General features: G+C 41.5%; 2 protein-coding genes and 1 long non-coding RNA gene across 6 annotated transcripts in view; 2 read left to right on the top strand and 1 right to left on the bottom strand.

The window, feature by feature from the left end:
• Positions 1-467, bottom strand: part of TSGA10 (testis specific 10) — a 121,920-nt gene extending 121,453 nt beyond the window's left edge. Inside the window, exon 1 of the mRNA XM_021087209.1 lies at positions 338-467. The gene's annotated coding sequence lies outside the window, so the exon portion shown is untranslated. The remainder of the gene's footprint in view (positions 1-337) is intronic.
• On the top strand, positions 70-21,846 carry LOC106508550. 4 transcript variants are annotated; one of them, XR_002342527.1, is made up of 2 exons: positions 70-1,110; positions 20,667-21,837. It is a non-coding gene; the product is annotated as a lipoyltransferase 1, mitochondrial (long non-coding RNA). The 4 variants fall into 4 exon arrangements; XR_002342528.1 differs by having other exon boundaries at positions 390-489; XR_002342526.1 differs by lacking the exon at positions 70-1,110 and adding an exon at positions 17,609-17,769 and having other exon boundaries at positions 20,667-21,846.
• Positions 20,668-21,789, top strand: LIPT1 (lipoyltransferase 1). The gene has a single exon (XM_003362087.4). It carries the CDS (start codon positions 20,668-20,670, stop codon positions 21,787-21,789), a length of 1,122 nt encoding a protein of 373 aa, XP_003362135.4.

Here is a 26,766-nt window from a genome sequence, read left to right as displayed (position 1 = left end):
TATAAGTAGTGCGTACGCACCCACGCACGTAGCGACGCGTACGTCCTCCCTCTCGCCTTACAGGGCGCCGAGAAAAGGCCTCTTCCTGGTCCATCCGCGCCGCGCACGCCCACGCAGCGTCTAGACGACCCTCCTGAGCGTCCCGTCTCCTAGTAACCAGCCGCTATCCACTTTCCCAAGACTTTTTCTTTCTCTGTGCCGGCTGTGCGGCACCTGGGTGGAACGCGCATGTGCATGGTTATCTTGCCTCTGGCAGCCTTCTCTCAGCTCAGACACCTGCTCCTTCGCTGTCGCTTTTTTTGTACTATTTTTCCCGGGGATCGGATATCATTCTTACCCATGTTCAGTGAACTCTTTGCTCCCCAGAGTTGCTCTTGGGAGCAGGGAGGGTGGTGAGCTCTTCAGCCGCAGTCAGGAGCCGATTTTCGAGGAGCCCCCCAGGTCCGGTCCTGAAGCTGCAGCCTCTGGGGAGAGAGCTGGCGTGATCCGGTGAGCTCTGGCAGTCTGCAGTCTGGGGACCTTGCGGACTCTCTTCTGCCTTGCATAATCCAGTCTGGGTTCAGTCTGGGGAGTGACAGAACTAGCCATGAAAACGCAGATTCCTGACCGGTATACCTTATCCACAAAAAAGAGAAAGGGTATACTATCTCCCTTGATATTTAATGTTGTATCGTTTGTTTTCCTTATTAATACCATTTAAACTTGTCTTTCAGTTAGCAGGCTTCAGCCTTGGAACACTCATTTAACTTAACCAGGTGTAGTATTACTTTTGGCCAACCATGGTAGTACTGACCATATTACCTAAAAGTGAAGAAATGAGCTTTTTAGTGAAAAAGAATGAGAATTGCGTTTTTCTGGCAAATTTTTGGAGCCCAGCTTGAAATACTGCCTTCTAAACATTTTTTAATGTTTAACGTGTTTCATTTTTCTTAAATATCCCAATTACTTCTTAACTCTAATGGTGGCTTTATCTCCCTGTCATTTCCTGCAAATGAAATAGATAAACTAGGTTTTCAAAGCTGTTCTCTGATGATCTTGCTATAGTATTCACCTGTGTATTTCAAACATAATCTCACATTTGAAGAGACTAGTAATTCCTGTTTTTGCCAGGTGAGTACTCATTTTTGTTCCCACAATATGTTATTGACAGACATAAACAAATTTTGTTAGAACAAATTTCACTGGAGTGCATTTAATTATGTGCCACATCTTTCCAATTTGCTCTAATTTTTTATCATGATTTGTGCCAGTATATTTTCTCATTATTTCGTAGCCTTATTTTCAGATATCATATACTTTGTAAGTGGAGATACTAGAAAATTAAATTGAGGAGTTCCCGTCGTGGCGCAGTGGTTAACGAATCCGACTAGGAACCATGAGGTTGCGGGTTCGGTCCCTGCCCTTGCTCAGTGGGTTAACGATCCGGCGTTGCCGTGAGCTGTGGTGTAGGTTGCAGACGCGGCTCGGATCCCGCGTTGCTGTGGCTCTGGCGTAGGCCAGTGACTACAGCTCCGATTGGACCCCTAGCCTGGGAACCTCCATATGCCGCGGGAGCAGCCCAAAGAAATAGCAAAAAGACCAAAAAAGAAAAAAGAAAATTAAATTGAGTATCCGCGTTATTTGAGATAAAGAAATCAGAGGTCCCAAGAGGTACATTAATTATAGCTAACCGATAAAATACGTTATAAAGAAGCATGAGCTCTCAAAGACCATCAAAGTAATCTTAGGGAAAACGGTATAATCTCATTTCCTCCTAAAATACTGAGATTGTTTGAATAGGACGTTCTCACTTTCAAGCATTATTGAAAACAAATAGAGGGAAATATCAAAACCTCAAAACTCAGATGGAGCTGAAGGCTTGAGAGGAGAGGGGGATTATTTATATGGAAAGTAGGAACGTACTTCCTTTAGGGGAAAAATTATATGCAACCTAGATATTACTAATGATACTTTGGAAAGAATGTAGGAAAAAGATGATTTTAAAGACTAACCAGGGCATGAAGATTTTCTTTGCTTTTCCTATCAAGGACTACTGACTTCTTCCTCCAGCCCAAGAAAGTGAAAATTGTCTTCCCTCTGTGGAAACCTGTAGAGTAGCAAGTGCCTCATTCTGACCCACCTAACCCTTTGTAGTACCTTTGCTCTCTCCCTTGTGACAGATAATCCTGTGCAATTCTAAGATCAGGTTTCTCCGTCATTTCATAAGCCTCAACATGGAAACCTCTATTTTGCCTTTTTTCTTCCTTGGTACCACTCTCATTCCCTGAAAATAATGGGACTCAAGTTACCCACATGTTAAGCTGCTTGTTCCACAGCTAATCCATGCTCTGCTCTTTTTTTTTTTTTTTTTTTTTTTTAATTGGAGAGTTTGTATTGCTGTATCTTCAAGTGTACTCTCCCTTCATGGTGCCAATCCCACCGACAGTATTTTTCAGGTCCAACTTGTATTTGTCATTTCTGGAAGTTTGATTTTAAAAAAAAAAGTCACTTCTCACCTCATCATGTTCATGCTTTGCTCTGCCTTTTTGGAAGTATGGAATGGATTTTAAATGGCTGTTAATTATGTATAAATTCTCTCATCTGTCTCATTCCTGGGATTGTTTCTGTTAACTTGATTTTTCCCCTCCTGGTTATGAGTCACATTCTGCTGCTTAAGTTCTTATTGGCTGCCAAACATTGCAGATTTGACATTGCTGGGTGATGGAGGTTTTGGTTTGTGCTTTTCCTTAAATATATTTAGGCTTTGTTTTGAGATGCAAGAAGTTTACTTGGAAACAGTTTGATCCTTTATCGCTGCCCTGAGTAGTAACCACTAGCTGCATGTGGCTATTTTAATTTATGTTACTTTATGAAAGAGTTTCCACCATGGCTCAGTGGTTAACGAACTAAGGAACTCGACCAGTATCCATGAGGATGGGGGTTCCGTCCCTGGCCTCATTCAGTGGATTAAGGATCTGGCATTGCTGTGAGCTTTCGACCCTTAGCCTTGGAACCTCCGTATGCCACGGGTGCACCCCTAAAAAGACAGAAGACAAATAAGTAAATAAATAAAAATAAAATAAAATGAAATAAAAATTAAAATTCAGTTCCTCATTTGTATGTTATACATTTCAAATTCCAATTTCCCCGTTTTGTTCCCTCTCTCTTGCATTGGTGATTCTGTAGTAGAATTTTCACCTGCCAACACCCATCCCTCTGTCAACTTCAAATGTGGTATGTTTTGTGTTTTGTTGATGTTTTCTTTTTAATTTTTTTTCAACCTTGTTTTTGGAACAAGTTTTAAATATACAGAAATTTAGCAAAAATAATATACTGAACAATTTTTTAATCCTTTCTCATGTAGAGTCAAGTGTTGTTAATATTTTGCATATTTTACTCTCCCATCACTAGATAATTTTTAATTTTTTATTAGAGTATAGTTGATTCACAGTGCACACCAATTTCTGTTGTACAGCAAAGTGACCCAGGCATATGTAAATATATATATTTCCTTTCTTATATTATCTTCCTTCATAGTCTACCTCAAGAGACTGGATATAGTTCCCTGAGCCATACAATAGGACCTCATTGCTCATCCATTCTAAGTGTAGCATTTTGTATCTACTAACTCCCACTTCATCCCACTCCCTCTCCCCTCCCTCCTGGCAACAAGTCTGTTCTCTGTGTTTCTGTTTTGTAGTTAATAAAAAAACGGTTCATTTGTGCTATATTTTAGATTCCACATATAAGTGATATCATGTGATATTTGTCTTTCTAACTTCACTTAGTATGATAATTTCTAGTTGCATCCATATTGCTACGACTGGCATTATTTCATTCTTTTTATGGCTGAGTAGTATCCCATTGTATATATGTACCACATATTCTTAATCCATTTGTCTATCAATGGATGTTTAGGTGCTTCCATGTCTTGCCTATTGTGAATAGTGCTGCTATGGACATATGGGTGCATGTATCTTTTTGAATTGTAATTTTGTCCCAATATATGCCCAAGAATGGGATTGTTGGATCATATGATAGTTCTATATTTAGTTTCCTGAGGAACCTCCATCCTGTTTTCCATTGTAAATTTTAGCAATTTACATTCCCACCAACAGTGTAGGAAGGTTCCCTTTTCTCCACATCCTTTCCAGTGTTTGCTATTTGCAGACCTATTAATGATGGCCATTCTGACTAGTGTGAGGTGGTACCTCAATGTTTTGATTCACATTTCTCTAATAATTAGTGATGTCGAGCATTTTTTCATGTGCCCATTGGCCATCCGTATGTCTTCTTTGGAGAAATGTCTATTTAGATCTTTTGCTCATTTCTCTTTCTCTCTCTCTCTTTTTTTTTTTTTTTTTTTTTTTTTTTTTAGGGCCGTACCTGTAGCATATGGAGGTTCCCAGACTAGGGGTTGAATCAGAGCTGTAGCCACTGGCTACATCCACATCCACAGCAATTCGGGATCTTCAACCCACTGAACAAGATCAGGGATGGAACCCACGTCCTCGTGGATACCAGTCAGGTTCATTAACCACTAAACCACGACAGGAACTCCTTTTTGCTCATTTTTCAATTGGGTTGTTTGTTTTATTTGTTGTTGAGTTATAAGAGTTGTTTGTATATTTGGAGATTAAGCCCTTGTCAGTTGAATTTTTGTTTTTCTCATTCCGTAGTTGCTTTTTTTTTTTTTTTTCTTATTTCATAGCAAATAATTCATTTACTAAGACATTTCATGGAATTTACTTAACTCTTCAGAACAGTGTTTATTTGGGATCCTCCTTGGGCATTTCACTAGGTTCTTTTCTCAATGGCCTCCCAGAAGCCAGCTGTTTGGTTGGTTGGTTTGTTGGTTTTTTGGCCACCTCTGTGGCATGTGGAAGTTCCTGGGCCAGTGATCAAACCTGCACCACAGCAGCAACCAAGCCACTGCAGTGGCAATTCTGGATCCTTAATCTGCTACATCACAAGGGAATTCCCCACGGTTTGTCTTATTTTGTTTGTTTGTTTGTTTATGATTTCCTTTGCTGTACAAATATCACTAGATAATTTGAAAGCAATTTGTAGATATGATTTTTTTTCTTTCTTTTCCTTTTTTTTTTTTTTTTGTCTTTTTAGGGCTGCATCTGAAGCATATGGAGGTTCCCAGGCTAGGGGTTGAATCAGAGTTGTAGCTGCTGGCCTACATCACAGCCATAGCAATGTGGTACCCGAGCCACATCTGGGACCTACACCACAGCGCAAGGCAACACCAGATCCTTAACCCACTGAGTGAGGCCAGGGATGGAACCTGAGTCCTCATGGATCCTAGCTGGGTTTGTTACCACTGAGCCACGAAAGGAACTCAGCCTGTATCTCCTAAGAACCAGGACATTCACTTATATAGCCACAGCACAGTTATCACATTCAGGGGATTTAATAATGATGCAACATCATTATCTGATAAACCATCTATAATCAAATTGTCCACAAAATGGCCTTTGTGATACATTTCCTGCCCCACCCCTCCCCCATTCAGGACCATTCATTGCATTTGGAAATCTCTTTAGTATCCTTTCATCTGGCGCTATTCCTCAACTTCTGTTTGTCTTTCATCTGTTGACATTTTTGACTGCAGGCTATTTATTTTATATAGAGTCTCAGTTTGGGTTTATCTGATAGGGTTCCTCATGATTAACTTACGCGTTTGTGAGAGAAGGGTTTCCTTTTTAAATAATCAAAGAGGGAAAACCAAAGAATAGAATAAACTCAATGCTATTCATTTGAAGGTAGGATTGGATATTTATTTGATGAGAAGAAAAATTCATCGAGTTCCAAATCAAAGAAACAGTTATTTGCTAGCATAACAACATTTGAGTAACGACTGTGTTGGGGTTACTACAGTAGGTCCTGAACTGCTGTGTTATAGGTTCAACACTGACATTCGATCTCAAATATGGATAATCAAGGTCTCAAGGTGATATCTTTAGAAATATTCTGTCAACAAATGATTAGGGGAGTTCCCACTGTGGCAACAGGATATGGCTGGCGGTATCTCTCCAGCACCAGGACACAAGTTTAATCTCCTGCCTGGCACAGTGGGTTAAAGGATCAGGCATTGCTGCAGCTGCAGCTAGGTCACAGCTCTGGCTCAGATCTGATCCCTGGCCTGGAAAGGAACTCCATGTGCCAAAGGGCAGCCAAAAAAAAAAAAAAAAAAAAGATTAGGGCTTGATGGGAATGGAATTGTTAACTCATAAAACATAAGTATGGTACCTAAGCATTAAAGCAATACCTTCTAAAAAGTAGTTCAGTGCTTTCATCCACAGTTGTGGAGCAGGTTCCAGATCTCACACTGCTCACTGCCATCTTCCGTGAATCACTGTGCCCTAACAAGCTCTGGCCTTTCCTAAATCTTCGCTGCCTTCCTTGTGCCAGGAAGCTGGTCCCTTCTGCCATCCTGGACAACTCTGCTTACCAAACTCCCTCCATCTTTTTCAGAGCCCAGCCCTGGCATAGGCCTCCTCCTTTCACAACTTTTCCAAACCCTCCCTCCATGTTGCATGCTCATCTCTCTTAGCAGATCAGACATTCATAATAAAAGGTACTGCTTCTTTATGGGACATCTTTTTTTTTTTCATTTTTTTTTTGTATTATGGCAAAATACACATAACAAAATTTAGCATCTTAGCCATTTTTAGGGATGTAGTACAATGTAATAAATACATTGATAGAGCAGTTCTCCTGGGTTCCCTTACTCTGCTGCTGTCTACCTAGGTACCCCTTCCCAATAAGGTCTTCTGCTTTGCCTAAAGAAATAAATCAATAATGCTATGCTGTCATCACTACCATCCATCTCCAGAACTCTCTTCATCTTCCAAAACTGAAACTCTATACTCATGAAACAATAACTCCCCACGATAACCACCATCCTATGATCTGTCTGTGTGATTTTGACTTCTCGGTACCTCACACCACTAGATTCATACAGTATTAGTCTTTTTATGACAGTTATTTCACTTAGCATAGTCCTCAAGGTTCATCACGTTGTAGCACATTGCAGAGTTCTCTCCATTTTAATGCTGAATATTTGATCATATGTATATATCACATTTTGCATCCCCATGATCCATCAATGGGTACTTGAGTTGCTTCAATGTTTTAGCCATTGTGAATAATGCTATGAACATGGGTGTACAGATATTTTTTCAAGACCCAGAAATTGGTTTGCTGGATCATATGTAATTTTATTTCTCATTTTTTAAGGAGCTGGCAAACTCTTTTCCACAGCAGCGGTACCATTGTACATTCCCACCAAGAGGGCACAAGGGTTCAGTTTTCCGCACGACCTTGACAACACTTGTTATTTTCTGTTTTTTGTTTAAAATAGTAGCCATCTTAATGGGTGTGAGGTAGTATCTAAGTACCTAAATGGCAGTTGTGATTTGCATTTCCCTAATTATCAGTGATGGTAAGCAACTTTTCATGTGATTGTTGGCCATTCACGTTTGCTAAAGAAATGTATATTCAAGTCCTTTGTCCAGTTTTGAAGTGGGTTATTTTGTTGTTGAGTTGTAGGAGTTCTCTGTATATTCTGGATACTAGTCCCTTATCACATATATGGTTTGCAAATGTTGTCTCCTTCTGTGGCTTGCCTTTATACTCTCTTAAGTGTCTTTTAATGCACAAAGTTTGTAAATTCTTATAAAGCCCACCTTGTCTATTTTTTCTTTTGTAGCCTTTGCCTATGGTGGCATACTCAAGAAATCACTGCGAATCCATCATGAACTTTCTGCCTTATGTTTTCTTCTAAGAGTTAGGAGTTTTAGGTCTTTAGTCCATTTTGAGTTAGTTTTTGTCCATGGATTAGGTAAGGGTCCAACTTCAATCTTTTGCATGCAGATATCCCATTTCCCAGCAAATTTTGTGAAAGACTGCCCTTTGCCCCCACTGAATGGTCTACACAGTCATAGGTCTACTCAGATTTTCTGTTTCTCATTGACTTAGTCTTGGTGGGTTTTGTGTTTCTAGGAATTTGACCATTTCGGCTAGGATGTCCAATTTGTTGGTGTACAATTGTTCATAGCTTTCTCTTATAATACTTTTTATTTCTGTAGAATCAGTAGTAATGTCCCCTTTCATTTCTTAGTAATTTGAGTCTTTTTTTCTTAGTCCATCTAGATAAAGGTTTGGCAGTTTTGGTTATCTTTTCAAAAAACTACTTTTGGTTTAATTATTCTCTATTGTCTTTCTATTCTCTTACCGCCTTTATCTCTGCTCTAATTATTATTTCCTTCCTTCCACTAATATTAGGTTTAGTTGGTTCTTCTTTTTCTAGCTTCCTTAAGTTGTAAAGTTAGGTTGTAAATTTGAGATCTTTATAGCTATAAATTTCCCCCTGAGCATTGATTGATTTTGCTTCATCCCAGTTTTGATATGTTGCATTTTGTTTACTTTCATCTCTAAGTATTTTAAAATTTTCTATTGTGATTTCTTTGATCTATTGGTTGTTTAAGAGTGTGTGGTTGAAGTTCCTGTGTGGCTCAGTGGAAACGAATCCAGCTAGTATCCATGAGGATGCAGGTTTGATCCCTGGCCTTGCTCAGTGGGTTAAGGGTCCGGCTTTGCCATGAGCTGTGGTGTAGGTCGCAGACGTGACTTAGATCCCGTGTTGCTGTGGCTATGGCAAGGCCAGCAGCTACAGCTCTGATTCAGCCCCTCGCCTGGAAACTTCCATATGCCTCAGGTGCAGCCCCCTAAAAAGCAAAAAAAAAAAGTGTTGTTTAATTTCCACAAATATGTGAATTTTCCTGTTTTACTTCTGTTACTGATTTCTGCTTCATCCCAATGTGGTCACAGAAGATACTTTGATATCTACATCTTTTAAAATCTACTGAGACTGGAGCTTCCATCTTGGCTCAGCAGAAACAAATCTGATTAGTATCCCTGAGAATGTAGGTTCAATCCCTGGCTTTGCTCAGTGGGTTAAGGATCTGGCATTGCTGTGAGCTGTGGTGTAGGTAGCAGACATGGCTCAGATCTTGCGTTGCTGTGGCTGTGGCATAGACTGGCAGCTACAGCTCTGATTGGACCTCTAGCCTAGGAACCTACATATCCTGTGGGTGCAGCCCTAAAAAGACCAAAAAAAAAAAAAAAAATCTGCTGAGACTTAATTTGAGACCTAACATATGCTCCATCCTGGAAAATGACCCCTTGAGAAGAATATGTATCCTGCTGTTGGGTGGAGTGTTCTGTATGTGTCTGTTAGATCTAGTTGGTTTATTGTGTTGTTTAAGTCCTCTGTTTTCTTATTTGTGTCCTGTCTGGTTGTTCCATTTATTATTGAGATTTGAGTTTTGAGGTCTACAACTGTTATTGTAGAACTATTTATCCCTCCATTTTCTGTCAGCTTTTCATCCATATATATAAATATATATATATATACACACACACACATACACATATATATATACTTTTTTTTGGCTCCCATCTCTGGCATATGGAAACTTATGGGCCAGAGATCAAATCTGAGTCACAGCTGTGACCCAAGGCACTATAGAGACAATGCCAAGTCTTTAACCCACTGAGCCATAGTGGGAATTCCCTCCTACATATATTTTGATAGTGAATTATTAGGTGGGTAAGTATTTACAGTGCTTGAGCATCTTTAGTTTTTTGTTTTTGTTTTTGGTTTTTTTTTGTCTTTTTGCTATTTCTTTGGGCCGCTCCCGCGGCATATGGAGGTTCCCAGGCTAGGGGTCCAATCGGAGCTGTAGCCACTGGCCTACACCAGAGCCACAGCAACGCGGGATCCGAGCCGCGTCTGCAACCTACACCACAGCTCACGGCAACGCCAGATCCCCAACCCACTGAGCAAGGGCAGGGACCGAACCTGCAACCTCATGGTTCCTAGTCGGATTCGTTAACCACTGCGCCACGATGGGAACTCCAGTTTTTTTTTTTTTTTTCCAAACAGCTAGCAGAGCATTTGGCCTTCAGTAATTATTTCTTTAATTCATTAATAATAAGTTAAAAGTTTGTGATAACAAGAATGATAGCCCTGGGGTTCCCATTGTGGCGCAGTGGAAACCAATCTGATGAGTGTCCATGAGGATGTGAGTTCATTCCCTGGCCTTGCTCAGTGGGTCAGGGGTCTGGCGTTGCTGTGAGCTGTGATGTAGGTCGCAGATTCAGCTCAGATCTGTCATGGCTGTGGCTGTGGCCTAGGCCGGCAGCTGTAGCTCTGACTCAACCCTTAGCCTGGGAACTTCCATATGCCGTGGGTGCAGCCATAAAAAGCAACAACAATAATAATAATAATGATAATGATAGCCAGGATTAAGTAGAACAGTTCTATTATTTTCTACAAGGTGATGAAATAACATCTGGTAAATTCCTGAAAAAGACTTTCAGAGAATAAATAAAATGTAAACGCTGAGGTCTGGAAGGTGATTTTACTTTATATTTGTGGCACTGTCACCATGAAATTTCATTAAAACAAATACTGCCATGAAGTTAGTTGAAATTCCCACTGTATTCACTTGTTACCATTTTCTTCCCTAAGCAATCAAGTTGAAGAAACATTTCCACTACTTAAAGAGGTACCTGCAAACTGTATATATTAAGCTGTCCCAATGGGATTTTCTCTTAGTAAATCAGCTACTCAGGTATCTGCTATGCGTATGGATTCACAAGTGGATGCTCAATTAATGCAAGGGACTGAGAAAAGCAAATTGGAACCAGTGACTCAACTATTTCAAAACACCAAGAAAATAAGATTAGAAGACACAAACCAAGAAAACTTTACAAGAAGTAAAGATACGGGTGCAGGATCACTCTCAGAGAAAGCCTTGGGTTCAGTGGTGTATGTTAAAGAACGTGATGGAACAGAAGTGACAGATGTGGAATGAAGTTATTTGTGCATATTACCAAGGACACCAAAAGTTGCTTGCAACTAAGAGGGTATGCTGAATGAGAGCTTAACCTTCTTAGGAAAATCTAACAAAATGAAGGAAGACAATTGCTTATTTTTCACTATTTATGAATCAACATACATTGCATTTTTTGACAATACATATTCAAAAAAGTTGCTTTAGGGAGAAGAAGTTTCCCAAAATTCAAAGCTGGTTTCTCTGGTATTACTTTCTATCCTTGTCAAAAATCAGAATTTTTGTTTAACAGTATTTAAATAACACCAAAACAATTTAATTATAATGTATTTCTTTAGCAAGTGATCAAAAAACAATTTGACATCAGTACTTCACATTGTTTCTGGTGTATGTTGGATTTCCAATTTGGGATTTTGTTTTAGAATACTTTATCTTCCTGCACTTTTGCATTTCTGTTCTTTAAAAGATCACAATGGGTAGGAGTTCCCGTCATGGTGCAGCAGAAATGAATCTGATGAGGAATCATGAGGTTGTGGGTTCGATTCCTGGCCTCGCTCAGTGGGTTAAGGATCTGGCATTGCTGTGGTATAGGTTGCAGACACAGGCATGGATCCCGGTGGAGGCCAGCAGCTATAACTCCAATTTGACCCCTAGCCTAGGAACCTCCACATGCCTCGGGTGCAGCCCTAAAAAGCAAAAAAAAAAAACAAACAAACAAAAAAAAACACTGCCGGTAAACTCTATAAAGGGCCAATAAATTTTGTACTTTGAGATGCATTTCACATTTCAAATCATCCTTTTAAAACTTTTTTTTAAGCCACACTGAATTCACTTCAGAGTTACGAAATAGTTATTTCCAAGTGTAGTAATTTATCTTTTAGATGTTACCATTTTATACCACCAATATGTAATCTAAGAAAACAGCCAAGTTTTTTTTAAAAAATTTATATAATATAATCATATATATATAATCATATTATATACAAACATTTATATATAATATACGTGATTATATAACATATAATCTGTATAAAAATCTTTTTATATAATATAGATTATATGATTATATATAATCAGTTTGTCATTCTTATTGAAATATCTAGTAGTTTCAAACAGCAGTATTGTCTCAAATGATGTTAGATGAAATTAAAACCATTAGTGCATCTGGACCTACAGGGACCTGTAACTATTTCTATGATGTATGCTTTGAATATTTTCTTCTACTTTAATATTTAATGAGATCTCTAATGCCCAACTGAGTAATCTCTTTAATATTCATAAAGGAAAAAAGGCATCTTAAAGAGGAAAAGGCATCTTTTTATAAAGGAAGAAATATTTTTGTAAATAAGAAAAAAAGCTAAATAGATGTATTTGTAGAGTTTTAAAAAACCCATTGAATTGGGATGTAAGCCAATAAGATGGTGCTTTTTATCATTTACAGAACATAATTCTTTGAGAGAAGAAAAAATACACACTCATTTGTTCACTTAACTATCTACCAAGGAAGCTGGAACATCAGACAATTATTATATAAGATACAAACTGCCATGAAGAAAAGTTAAATGTTCAGAGAGCTAGGAGACCTAACACATAAACTGTTGTTTTTTGTTTGTTTGTTTGTTTTGTGTGGCTAGAGGTCGAATCTGAGCCACAGCTCCCAGCTACTGCCACAGCCACAGCAATGCAAGATTCAAGCAGCATTTACAACCTACTGTAGACAAGCCAGTCACAGCAATGCTGGATCCTTAACCCACTGAGTGAGGCCAGGGATCAAACCCACATCCTCATGGATCTTAGTCGGGTCCATTATTGCTGAGCCATGGCAGGAACTCCCATAAACTTTATTTTTAATTGTGAGAATAGGAAGGTTTCTCTGAAGACATGACATTTACAGCTTTTGTAGGGACATGGTTGTCCCAGTGAGATGGTGATGGTGGAGGTGCTGAGAAGCGGACAGGGCCCAGGTAAAGTCTGGCAGGACAAAATGATGATTTAGAAGTGGGATGTGAGGAAAAGGGTTTCTAGCAAAAAGGGCTAGATGCTTGAAGGTTCTCTGTGGAAAAGAGTGAGCTTGGAAACAGGGATTTTGGACATACCAGTTTCTGGGGTAGAGAGCTGTATGTATGGAACTAAAAATACAATCGTTGGAAGTTGTATACAGAAATTGTATTCAAAAGCATGACAGTGAATGAGGTTGTTTATGGTAAATGTATAGTGCGAGATAAAGTCTCAAGTAACTCCAGCATTTAGGAGCTGGTCAGCACAAAGGGAGCTGGCCAAGGAGACTGGGGGGTTGGCAGTGAGGCTGGTGGAAAACCAAGACAAGGCAATGTCAAGACTGCCCACAAGAGTCTTTAAGGTGGAAGCAGTCAATTGGAAGGGTAGATGGGGGCTGAAAGCTCCACTGGATTAGCAACATGAATGGCCCCCATGACCTTAGCAGAACCCCTTTTTTCTTTTTCTTTTTTTTGTCTTTTTGCCTTTTCTAGGGCCACTCCCATGGCATATGGAGGTTCCTAGGCTAGGGGTCTAATCAGAGCTGTAGCCACCAGCCTACGCCACAGCCACATCAACGCCAGATCCAAGCCGTGTCTGAGACCTACACCACAGCTCACGGCAATGCCAGATCCTTAACCCACTAAGCAATGCCAGGGATTGAACCCACAACCTCATGGTCCCTAGTCGGATTCGAACTAGGGAACTCCACCACTTTTTTCTTTAACAGGGGCTTGGCTCAGATACTTAGCCTGGTTTTCCACCTTCATGAATGTCCAGCAGAACATGTGATAGTTGTGGTGGATACTGAATTTGGGATGATCCTTCATGGTGTGTGATAGCCTGCACTTGCAGGATGTCAGATGTAGTGCACAACCCCATCACAGAGATGATAACTAATGCCAACATGAATTACCCTCATTGAAAACTATTGATGCGAAGACAAAAGAAAATTGGAATCCTCAAATCCAAGCCAAGCCACCATTTTGGCAGCATACTTGGAAATGGAAATCCACAAAGACCTCCTGGAAGAGGAGGAATGAAACAAGTTTAATCAGGGAAGCAGCCTCACTTGGCTGTTTGTTTTACAGAAGCATTCTACAAGCAGAACCCTAAAGTGAACATTTTTTTTCAGAGTTCAGTTCTTTCTGGAAAGAAAGTAAATGTTCCGTATAAAAAATAAGGCAGTTCAGGATAAGTAAGAATGTTAGGAGACTTTAAAGTGAACGTATCTATGAAACAAGGCCTATATTTCATGCATTGGTCTTCCATCTAATGGTAGTGTCATTGATGCCAATAATAATAGCTCTCATTTATTAACCTGGTGTGTCACTGGCTGAGTTGAGATTCTCTAAAAGCTGCTGGAGACAAGGACTCAGCTGCACATGATTTTTGAGAGTGGCGCTCTCTAGGAAAATCCTGTAAAGGAGTAAGAGAAGGAGAAAGAGTCAGCTAAGGATGAGGGCTCAGAAAACTTCTTGGCCTGATCCACAGGGTGCTCTGGAGGGAGCACACTGCCAAGTTGTCCCATTATCCCCCTGTGAAGCAAGGGATGGGACTCTTACACCCCTAGACCAGTAAGACATCTGTTGCCACCTCCAAGCCAAAGTGGGGGTGCAGTGCTCAGGTGTCTCTGTGCCCACGGCTCCTTCAATACAATCGATGCAAGGATGAAGGGTAAAGTGGGCATAAGTGGGGCTCTAACAGTCTTTACTACAGAGCCAGACACCTAACATATACTAGTTTCCTTTTATCTTGAAACAGCCTCAAATTTACAGAAGAGTTGCAAGCATGGTACAAAGGCCTGCCCCTCTCCTCTCAATCATTTTAGAGGAAGTAGCTGACCTAATTCTCCACTGACCCTGAATACTTTTCTAATGATTGAAATAACTTTATTTTTTAATTAAAAATTTTTAATTGCAATGTAATTAACATGACAATATATTAATTGTAGGTGTATAACAGGATTTTCTATATATTGCAAAATGATCACCACTGTGAGTTAACATCTCTCACCACACATAATTACAGTTCTTTTTTCTTGTGATGAGAACTTTTAAGATATAGTCTCTTGGCAACTTTTAAATATACAGTATAGCATTTTTATAGTCACCACGCTGTACACAAAATCCCAAGGACTTATTTGTTACTGGAAGTTTGTACCTTTTGACCATTTTCACCCATTTTGCCCACCCCACAAAAAGCACTGTTTTTTGGGAGTTCCCGTCGTGGCTCAGTGGAAGTAAGCCTTACTTCCATGAGGAAGTAAGCCTCATGGACTAGTATCCATGAGGACGCAGGTTCGATCCCTGCGCTCGCTCAGTGGATTAAGGATCCGGCTTTGCCATGAGCTGTGGTGTAGGTCGCAGACAAGGCTCTGAACTGGTGCTGCTGTGGCTGTGGCATAGGCCAGTGGCTACAACTCCAATTTGACCCCTAGCCTGGGAACCTCCATGTGCCAAGAGTGCGGCCCTAAAAAGACCAAAACAAAAAACAAAAACCCACTGTTTTGTTGGGGGTTTTTTTTGTTTCTTTTTAGGGCAGCACTTTCAGCATATTGAAGTTCCCAGGCTAGGGGTCAAATCAGAGCTGCAGCTACTGGATTATGCCACAGCCACAGCAATGCCAGATCCTTAACCCACTGAGCAAGGCCAGGGATAGAACCCTCATCCTCATTGATACTAGTTGGGATCTTAACCTGCTGAGCCACAATGGAAACCATGAACACTTTTGATGGAATAATGAAGATGGAATCCATGTTGGAGTCAGCTGGAAAACAAATGGGAAGTGAGGAAGTGGATACTGGATATGTAGCAGCTCCTCAAAGCAGCTCAGCTGGGAAGGGGTGCAGACAGAATGAGCCGTAGAAGATGAGATGGAGAGTTAGTGTTCTCGAGTCACTGAAGAAGGATCCAGTGGAGAAGCTGAAGGAGTAGGAGAGGGGTAAGAATAACCACAGGATAGAATTCTCAGAGCAGGGAGGAAGGAAAGGGATTTTTTTTTAAGTGAAAATTACTTTATTCAGTAAATACAACAGATTCTAGGGAGGAGGAGAGAAAAGTGTCATTCAATATTTGAGCAACTTTCTGGGTGCAAAAGAGTTTGGTTGATACCACAGTAAGTAAAATTTAGTTCCTGCTTCCAGAAAATCATAGTCTAGCAAAGGAGAAAGATTAATGCACAATTAAAAATGTGTAAGTAATACTGATACTATCATATTAATAAAGGTGAAGGCTGCAGCTTTGATTGTCTTAAGGGGCAATCATTTTCACTGCTTTCTAGTCAGGGAATGGGCTTCTTGAAAACCACCTGGGTAGGAAATTAGGGGGAAAAAGTGTACCACCTCAGATGTCAGAGAAATGGAATTTAGAAAGAATGTAATACAGCGGAGGGCAATGGTCTGGTGTGGCTATTTTTAATGCTAAGTGGGAAAATTCCTTCTGGGATTAACTGCACAGAGTCCATTCCCAGAGGCTTAATCAAAAAAAAAAAAATAGTACTAAGAGGGACTTCAATCAAAAGGGTAATAATAAATGAGGTGCCACTGTGTCTTTATAGTAGCTTTAGGTGGAGCCCTGGTCATGGTATCGGGGTCACCACATTGTAAACAGTGGATGCTTCTTACTCCAAGATGGAAGTCTTGCTGGTTTCTATTCTAAACTGAAGGGGAGACTGATTCCTGTGGAAGACTGAAAAAGATGACCACAAATTCTTTGGGCTCCTCTCAACGAGAGGTGGGGTCCATTACTCTACCCGTTGCATTTGCTGTTGCTTTGGCCAACAGAATGTAGCTCAAGTGCTCCTTCCGAGGCCAGGCCTCAACTTAGGTCACCGCCAGCAGGCAGCCAGCCAGCCAGCCAGCCAGCCAGCACCAACTGCCATGGGTATGAAGAGGCCGGTCCTATATCTCCCCGCTCAGCCAACCCGTGCTGAATGAAGCCACGTGAGCAAGCCTTGTCCACATCAATGTTGTAAATAATAAACCGTTGTCTTAAGCCACTGGTGTTTGAGGCAGTTTGATACGCAGCTGTAGTTACCTGGAACTTTGCCTACTGAGGGAATTTCCCACCTGGCTCAGCCACAAGGCTTTTCTTGCCAAATGCACTGAGAAGACACCCCAAGGGGTAACGTTCATCGCCCTCAATGTCTCTGCTTTCCAACCCACTTCTTCCTACCTGTTACCATCTCTATATTGGGCATAGCAGTGTTTATTCCTTTAAATGCCATTTGCCTTTTAAAACTGATTTTAGTTCTTTTTCTTCCAAGTGGAGTCGCCTGCCCTTTGGGCTATTGGACGTGCAAAGCTCCACGCAATTCCTGATGTTCAGTAAAGAGCATCTGACCTGACTGCTCTGGGTACCTGGCGGGCCCCCTGCCGCCAGACTCGTTCGCCTACGCGCCCCCCTCCAGCTTGTCTCAGCCCCGCTCCTACCTGCGCGCCCGGCTGACGGTTAGCTCTGTGTTTTCACGCGGGGAGCTTCCATCTGCCCCTGGGCTATAGGACTTTCGAGATTGCTATTACTAGAACGGGGACAGCGATCCTGGAGCAGGTCTGGCTCTGTGCTACCACCCATTCCGCCGCCAGCCGAGAGTGCGTCCCCGCCCCTTCCCGGGGCTTCCGGTGCCCCGCCCCTCTAGGGCCGGGGCGGTGCGGGCCCAGCGGCCGCGTGCGCACCCGCCCTGGACTTGAGAGCGCAGGCGTCCTTCTCCACCCCCCGGCTCGCGCGCGGCGTGGGAAAGACCGGAAGCAGCAGGTGCGTGGAGGCGGAAGCTGGGCGCTGGAAGGCGGTGTGGGTCTCGATCTGCGGGCCCAGTCCCTGGGGAGGAGTGGCGGACCGGGACCTGAGAGCCGCGGGTCGAGCTTGTGGCTGGCGCTGTAGGCCATGCTGCTTCCGCGCAGCGCTTGGGAGAACCCAGATCCACGGTTAGGAACAGTTCATCACCAACACAAGAGGGTCAAAAATTAAGGCATGTTGGGTGCCGGCCCTGTATGCACCCGCCGAGAGACAAAAAGGCAAAATCAAACGGGCAGACGGCTGCCCTGAGACTCTAGATGAGTTATGTGCTAAGAGGTGGCAAGCTCTTGGGAAAGATTTTTGAAGGAGTTGTGCCTGCCCAGGAGGCTAAGATGGGATCGTAGTAATTTTTGCTATTTGGTGGTGGAGAGGCATGTTTAGCAAATGTAAGGTGGGGGTAGCGAAATGTATCCCTAGGACATGGAAATATGATTGTCTTCTGAGGAAAAGACATAAAACTAAGAATTAAAAGGTGAGGAGTTCCAGTTGTGGCTCTGCAGGTTAAGGATCTGGCTCTTTGTGAGGATGAGTGTTGGATCCCTGGCCTCGCTCAGTGGGTTAAGGATCCTGCCCTTCTGCAACTGTGGCCCACGTTGCAGCCGCGGCTCATTTTTGATCCTTGGCCCTGGAACTTTCATATGCCGCAAAAAATTTATTAGGCCTTCAAGACTTGACACTACCCTGACACCTAAAAAAGAACTGTTCACCATTCAACTGGAGGTCTGATCTGTTTCTGAAGCTTAGAATAAGAGAGGTGTGCCTGTCCCAGTTGAATCCACGCCTCCTTCAGGAGCTACAGGTGTCTCTGCTTTAACAGTGGGATCTCTCAAAGCCCAGGAGCTGAGAAGCAATTTCCTTATGACTCATTGTACCAGACAGTGAAATCGTATAGGTCAATACTTTTGTCCAGATTCTGTTCACTAAGCAAATTTATAAGTTGGTTTATCAGTAATCCTCCAAAAGGCAGTTGAACAGGCTGAGCTGCATATGGGTTGGTAGCCTGTAGTTGTCTTTGTAAATTCATAAATTGGCATTCAGGTTTTTTCAGACATCTCTTTGTTCCCACTTTTTCTCACTCCTTGTGTGATTCTTTCTTATCCTGCCCTTGAGATATTACATCTTAGGGGCCTGTTTGCTTGTGCTCAGGTGCCTAGAATTTTGTGGCATATAGTAGGTGTTCCGCCCAGCTCTCAGTCTTTTTTGATGAAGCCTGACAACCATATTTAAAATTGCAGCCTGGCTCCTCTCACGTGCAAACTTCCAATCTTGCCTTGCCCAGCCTACCTTCCTTTTTCCTAGAGTCCTTATCACCTTCCTTTATTTAGTTCACCAATAAATCCCAGGTCCCTAGAACAATGCCTATCATGTAATAGCTCCAGGATCTGCTGAATTAATTTTTTTGCTGTGTTTCATTCACAATGATCTGCAATGCCTGGATGGATCCAGATATCTTGAGCACTGTGAATACATTAATTGGGTCAATTCTGGAACCCTCAGTTACCATCTGTTCAGCTCTGTGCACTGCTGCTGGATAGCCATCCCTTAAGTTCAGTGCAGTCAAAATGAACCAATTATCTTCAATCTTTCCTGACCTCAGGGGATCCATCCTAATTTAATATTGATCTAAACAAAACAGTTATGCTTTGGGTAAGTTGTATATCTCAAAGTCAAATAAAAATTATTAAAAGTGTTATAAGGACATAATTAAAACTTTCCAGACAGATGTTCATGAATACACTGCTGATACCTAGAAAAACTAGAAGCAACCTAAACTTACAAACTAAGAGATTGGTGGAATAAACAGTGGTGTATCTCATAGTGGAATATTATACAACATTTGAATGTGATATAAAAATAGATTTAATAGGAGTTCCCATTGTGACTCAGTGGATTAAGCATCTGACATAAGGAGTTCCTATGGTGGCACAGCAGAAATGAATCCAGCTGGTATCCATGAGCATATGGGTTCAATCCCTGGCCTAGCTTATTGGGTCAGAGATCCATTGTTGCTGTGGCTGTAGTGTAGGCTGGCAACTGTAGCTCTGATTCGACCCCTAGGCCTCTAGCCTGGGAAATTCCATATGCCTCGGGTGTGGCCCTAAATAGCCAAAAAAAAAAAAAAAAAAAAAAAAAAACCCAAAAACCTGACATAGTGTCTGTGAGGATGCAGATTCGATCCCAGGTTAATTCAGTGGGTTGAGCATCTTGGCATTGCTGCAAGCTGCAGTGTAGGTCACAGGTACAGCTCAGATCCAGTGTTGCCATGGTTGTGGCATAGGCCTCGGCTGCAGCTTCTGGAGGAATTCTCCCTCTGTAGTAATTGGTATCATCAGAACCCTTGGCAGGAGTGTAACCTGAATCTGCTGAGAGAAGAAGGTATAAAACTGGCTCGCAGGAGAAGTGGAGGAGGGACCATCTACCATGATATGGGTAACATCATCTTGACCTTCTTTACAACCAAACCCCTAGCCTGGGAACTTCCATATGCTGCAGGTGTGGCCATAAAAAGAAAAAAAAGATTTAACATCGAATGAAGTAACAGAATGGTTCCACTTTTGATGAGGAAGTGTTTGTATTTACACATGCACAGAAAAAATGGGTACAGGTGTTCATTGTGATTGCCTCCTGGAGGTCATATAATGGATTCTTTTATTTTGCTATTTTCGCTTTTCTTTATTTTCTCATTTTCCTCAATGAATACATATTAACTGTGAATTCAAACTAATTTGTTTGGCTTTGAGACATATTACATAATGTATTTGCAGCTTTACTGTCTGCAAAATCTGTGCCTTTATTCCATTTCCACTAAAGCCATTTGAGATTTATATCATTTATTTCTTTGACTACTCTGTTGTTGAATTTTTGCTAAAGACTAATGATAAAGCTAAAAGACAAGAAAAGCAACCAGACTGGATACTGAGAGAATCAGATAAGTTTGGACTAAATAACCAAGAACTGGTAGCTAGAAAACAATTTAATTTTCTTCTTCTCAATCATTAATTTGTTTCTCTTGCATTTTTAAAAGCATGCTGATCCCATTTTCAAGGAAGAATGGCTTCCAGTTACTTTGTAACCTCAAGTTCCCAGCAGTTGGCTTTAAAAACATAGTTCAAAGTGGGCTCATTTTGCAATCGATTTCCAATGATGTTTATCAAAATCTGGCTGTAGAGGACTGGATCCATGACCACATGAATCTAGAAGGCAGGTCAGTTCTTTTCTTCTGGAGGAATTCTCCCTCTGTAGTAATTGGTCGGCATCAGAACCCTTGGCAGGAGTGTAACCTGAATCTGCTGAGAGAAGAAGGTATAAAACTGGCTCGCAGGAGAAGTGGAGGAGGGACTGTCTACCATGATATGGGTAACATCAACTTGACCTTCTTTACAACCAAAAAAAAGTATGATAGGATGAAAAATCTAAAGTTAATTGTGAGAGGTCTGAACACTGTCCAGCCCCAACTGGATGTGCAGGCCACCAGAAGATTTGACCTTTTACTGGATGGCCAGTTTAAAATCTCAGGGACCGCTTCCAAGATTGGTCGGACTGCTGCTTATCACCATTGCACTTTATTATGCAGCACCAACAGGACCTTCCTGTCATCTTTGCTCAAGAGTCCTTACCGAGGGATCAGGAGCACTGCCACTGCCAGCATACCTTCCTCGGTGAAAAACCTTGTGGAAAAAGATCCCACTCTGACCTGTGAAGTAGTGATCGATGCCATTGCTGCAGAGTATGCTGCTTTTCATCACATTGAGAATCACATTCACCTCATAAACCCAACAGATGAGACCCTGTTTCCTGGAATTAACAGCAAAGCCAAAGAGCTACAGACCTGGGAGTGGATATATGGCAAAACGCCAAAGTTTAGCATAAACACGTCCTTGAATGTGCTGCATGAACAGTCACCCTTGGAAATTAAAGTATTCATAGACATAAAGAATGGAAGAATTGAAGTCTGTAACATCAAAGCCCCTGATCATTGGTTGCCGCTGGAAATATGTGACAGATTAAACTCAGGTTTCATTGGTAGTAAGTTTTGCCCAACGGAAACGACTGTGCTGACAAGTACACTGCGTAGGACGTGTCCAGAAGATGATGGACTACACAGTAAATGGAATATTCTCTGTGAAAAAATTAAGGAAATAATGTGATTCCAAGTATACTAATATAGACAGTTTCAATGAGAAAATTAAAATGTTTAAAGGACAGTGTACGTCTCTTAAAATATAAGATGCCTCATCTCTTTCAGTAACTTTTCCCATCATTATCCGTATTTTCTGCTGTACTCTGGGATACTCTGTTGCTTCACTGGTTTTATTTAAAAAAATTTTTATTATAGTTGATTTATTTATAACATTGCAATGTTACATCAATTTCTGCTGTACAGCAAAATGATCCAATGTTACATATATATATATATATATATATACATATTCTTTTTCTTTTTTTTTTTTTTTTTTTTTGTCTTTTGTCTTTTTGTCTTTTGTTGTTGCTATTTCTTGGGCCACTCCCGCGGCATATGGAGGTTCCCAGGCTAGGGGTTGAATCAGAGCTGTAGCCACCGGCCTACGCCAGAGCCACAGCAACGCGGGATCTGAGCCGCGTCTGCAACCTACACCACAGCTCGCGGCAACGCCGGATCGTTAACCCACTGAGCAAGGTCAGGGACCGAACCCGCAACCTCATGGTTCCTAGTCGGATTCGTTAACCACTGCGCCACGACGGGAACTCCTACATATTCTTTTTCTCATATTCATGTTCCATCACAAGTGATTGGATATAGTTCCCTGTGCTATACGGCAGGACCTCATTGCTTATCCACTCTAAACATAATAATTTGCATCTACTAACCCCCAACTCCCTGTCCATCCTACTCCCTTCCCCTCCCCCTTGGCAATCACAAGTCTGTTCTCCATGTCCATGAGTTGGTTTCTGTTCTTCAATGATTTTAATACCTGGCTGTGTTTGTATTTAGGCTCCTTCCTCTGTTACCATCTTCAGGCTGTGTACCACACTGGACACTCTGACCTCAGACTTAGTTCTCTCACCTTGAGGGGTTATAACCGGGCTTCTTCCCACCTCTGTTACCTTAAACTCTGAAATTCTCAGTTATCATTACATTTTTCATTCTTCCATCCTCTTCCACCAAGTCAAGTCTCTTGCACTTTTCTAAGCCATCACTCTTCCCCAGTCTCTTGCTTCATCTCATTTCTTACCAATATTATCATTTGCTTCTCTCGACTTTTCATAGCCACCCTCTGAAAAAAATTTCCAGCAGTTGATTTTCTACTTCCTATACCCAGATAGGGAGGCAGTGCTACAAGGAAAGTCACATAACCACGCAGATTCATCCCGTTTCATATTTAGTTTTCAAGTTGTGTTTCTTTGTTCTGCTGGTGTCACATTCAACTCACCCCTGTTTACTCCACTCATTGTTCAGAGGCTTTCCCTAAATTGCTCACTCTTCCTAAGCTCAGGATTCCACTGCTCTTAATCTGGTCAGACCTTGTTTTATAGCTTTAGAGTGGAGGCCTTCGGAAATGAGCTCCTTCACCTGCTCCATGTTCTCTACTTCAACTTTTCCCATTTCATTCAATCTCAGAAAAAAAGACCTCCTTTTCCTTCAAACTGAGTGCTCTAATGGTCGGCTGGGTTTTTCCTCTCCAGCCTTTTGTGCCTTGTACTAGCTCTGCTCCAACCCTCTGGACTCTCATCCTTCTGGTTACTCAAATAAGAAATTTTGTTGTTGTTGTTAACTTTTATTTTGGGTTTTTTGCTTGTTTGTTTGTTTTTTTGGCTACCCCACAGCGTATGGAGTTCCCAGGCCAGGGATCAGATCTGAGCCACAGTCACAATCTGTGGCAACACTGGATCCTTAACCCACTGTACCAGGCCAGGGATGGAACTTGTGTCCCAATGCTCCCAAGACACTGCCAATCCCATTGCTCCATAGCAGGAACTCCCAGAAGTCATTCTTGATTCCTCACTCTCCTTTGTCCCCATATGCAGACAAACAGCAAGTTCTGCAGAATCTACTTACAAGACATACGTTTAATCTATGTGTTCCAGGTAAAGCTTGTCATATTTCCATTTTGGAACATGAAGACTTGCACTTTTTTTAAAAAATACTTCTCATTTTGTCATCATTTACTTATTTGTCTACTTTCCCTAGTAGGCTAGAGTTTTTAAAAACTCAAGTCTTAGGAGTTCCTGCTGTGGCACAACGGGATCGACGGCATCTTGGGAGCTCTGGGACACACACCTACACATTTTGACACACCAGTGCAGTCATTTCAAATCCCAAAGGTAAATGTGTGCTCGTGTTCTTTAAATTTTGTGCGTGTGTGTGTGGTCTTGCCCACATTTCTTCTTACTCTGACCAGAATGGACAGTCTCCATTCTGGTCAGTCTAGAAACAGTCTAGAAACTCGTGTGGCACACCAGCAGCTAGGGATCACTGAATGGAACTCAAATTCTAATCTTAGAGTGTACACTGGGGCTCGAGGCCCAGGACCTGGGTTTGAGTCCTCAGCCCTATTATTTGAGAAATTTCAAAGGTTTTAGGCTGTGTCAAGAACTGGGAAAAGGCCGTATATACATTTTTATTGTCCCATAGTCGGTCTATCGGTATACAATACAAAAAAAATCGTAATATCTGTTAGTATCACCACTGATATCAGAAAAATCTTTTTAACAATTGGGATTCTGTCAAACTTACAGTGGCAGAAACAGGTTTACAGTAGTTTCCATTGTGTACAGCGGAAACAAATCCGACTAGTAACCGTGAGGTTTTGAGTTCCATCCCTGGCCCTGCTCAGTAGATTAAGGATCCAGCATTGCCATGAGCTGTGGTGTAGGCTTCAGACACAGCTTGGATCCCACGTTGTTGTGGCTATGGTATAGGCTGGCAGCTATAGCTCCTATTGGACCCCTGGCCTGGGAACCTTCATATGCTGTGAGTACGGCCCTAAAAAGCAAAAAGAAACAGGTTTCCAACCAAAAGATTGAATTTTCACTTGAAAGATTTTTATCATTGGCAATAAATACTGTGAGTTGTTTTCCTTGAAGTGACAGGCTCCTTTCATTCATTTTGGAGAAAATGTCTCTCAAATCATCGAGTCTGTATCATCACACAGTTTTTCTGTTACTTTTTCCTTCAAATAGAAATGGCATTCCAAGAATAAAAGCAGCTCGGTGTTCTGCATCGCAAACTACAGCCCCTGAGCTTCGGCTCCAGGTGACCGCCACACTTAGGAGTGCTTCTCTGCACTTTCCTTCCCATTCCAAACAGTCGGGCTGCTTCAGTCTTCAGTGATGCTTTTTGTTGTATGTTTGTTTTAATTGCATGTGCACGCTGGTGATGCATACAATGACTACCAACTCAACTTTGTGCACTGCCTGGACTCATGCTACGTGTCATCGGTTTTACCCACCGTGACTGTGCACCATCCAAGCAAATGTCTAACTAGTGAAGACAGCTAGACATGGAAACAACCGAAATAGCCATCATCAGAGGAATGAATAGAGAAGATGGGGGTACATGTATACAGAGGAATACTATTCAGCCATTAAAAAAGAGGCGATAATGCCATGTGCAGCATCATGGATGGACCTACACATTATCACACCAAGTAAGTTAGACAGAGAATAGCAAATACCATATGATATCACTTACATGTGGAATCTAAAAAAAAAAAAGATAGAAATGAACTTATTTACGAAATAGAAATAGACTCAGGCATAGAAAACAAACTTATGTTACCAAAGAGGATGAGGGGGGTGGTGGGAGAGATAAATTAGGAGTTTGGAATTAGCAGATACACATTATTATACATAAAATAGATACACAGCAAGGACCTATTGGATAGTACAGGGAACAATGCCCAGTATCTTGTGATAACTTATAATGGAAAAGAACATGAAAAAGAATATATATGTCTATATATACATGTCTATATATACCTGTACATATACAAATATATATATACATAACTGAATCACTTTTCTGGCACATGAAACTAACACAATATTGAAAATTAACTATGCTTTAACTTAAAAAGTAGTTTAGGGGTTCCTGTCATGGCCCAGTGGAAAAGAATCTGACTAGCATCCACAAGGACACAGGTTCGATCCCTGGTCTTGCCTAGTGGGTTAAGGATACAGCGTTGCAGTGAGCTATGGTGTAGGTCGAAGATGCACTCAGATCTTGGTTGCTGTGGCTGTAGTGTAGGCCAGCAGCTACAGCTCGGATTCAACCCCTAGCCTGGGAACCTCCACATGCCGCCACTTTAGAAAAAAAAAAAAAAAAAAAAAAAAAAAAAAAGGACAAAAAAGAGAGAATTCAAAAGCTTTATGGGACAGGTAGAAAATGAAAACATGAAAAAAAAGTGAAATTCTGAAATGCTGAGCCCCATAGTAAGGCGAGAACCAACAGGGTAGGGGGAAAAAAAAAAAAGCTGTTTCCTTGAAAGCTTGACAAAATTTTATGTGTGCATCTACACGTGTGCATACATATCTATATGACCCCGTTTGCTAAATAAATATATGGTTAGGTAGTTAACAAGCATGTAGGTTAGATCAAAACAAAATGGGTTTATGTTTTCTAGGGCAATAAAACTCCCATCATGGTTGGGATTGCACTCTCCTTTCCCAAGTGTGCAGGTTAAGCAGTTACAACACTCTTGGAGGGTAATCTCACCAGGCCTTTAGCCATTGTTGACTAATCCACTAAACCTGGACCTCAGAGTTGCATCCAGCCAAGGAGGGCTCTGTAAAGACACTGTTGAAGGCTCTGTTCTTACCATATGGCTGGGTAGGAAATTATGGAAGGTACCCCAAACTCAGATAATTTTGCCTTTTTCCAAATTTGGATTTTTTTTTCCCCTCATTTTTCCAAGTATGGGCTTTTTTTTCCTCAAATACCCAACCTGCTTTCTGGATGGAGACCTGGTGGGACTAGGTCCGCACGTGTCTCTAATTTCCTGGGATATAGTTTGAATGGTTTTTTTGGAGGGGGATGGGGGAGGAGAAGGAAGGGAGGCCGACCCGAGGCGGGGATCATGGTCCTGGGGTCCATTAGTCGCGCTTGCCCGCGCCTCCCCGCAGTCCCGGCAGCGCGCGCACGCGGA

Source organism: Sus scrofa, chromosome 3 (assembly GCF_000003025.6).
Source record: "Sus scrofa isolate TJ Tabasco breed Duroc chromosome 3, Sscrofa11.1, whole genome shotgun sequence".
NCBI classification, from domain to species: Eukaryota; Metazoa; Chordata; class Mammalia; order Artiodactyla; family Suidae; genus Sus; species Sus scrofa.
The sequence above is the reverse complement of the archived record's forward strand: the minus strand, read 5'-3'. Positions and strand labels throughout refer to the sequence as shown.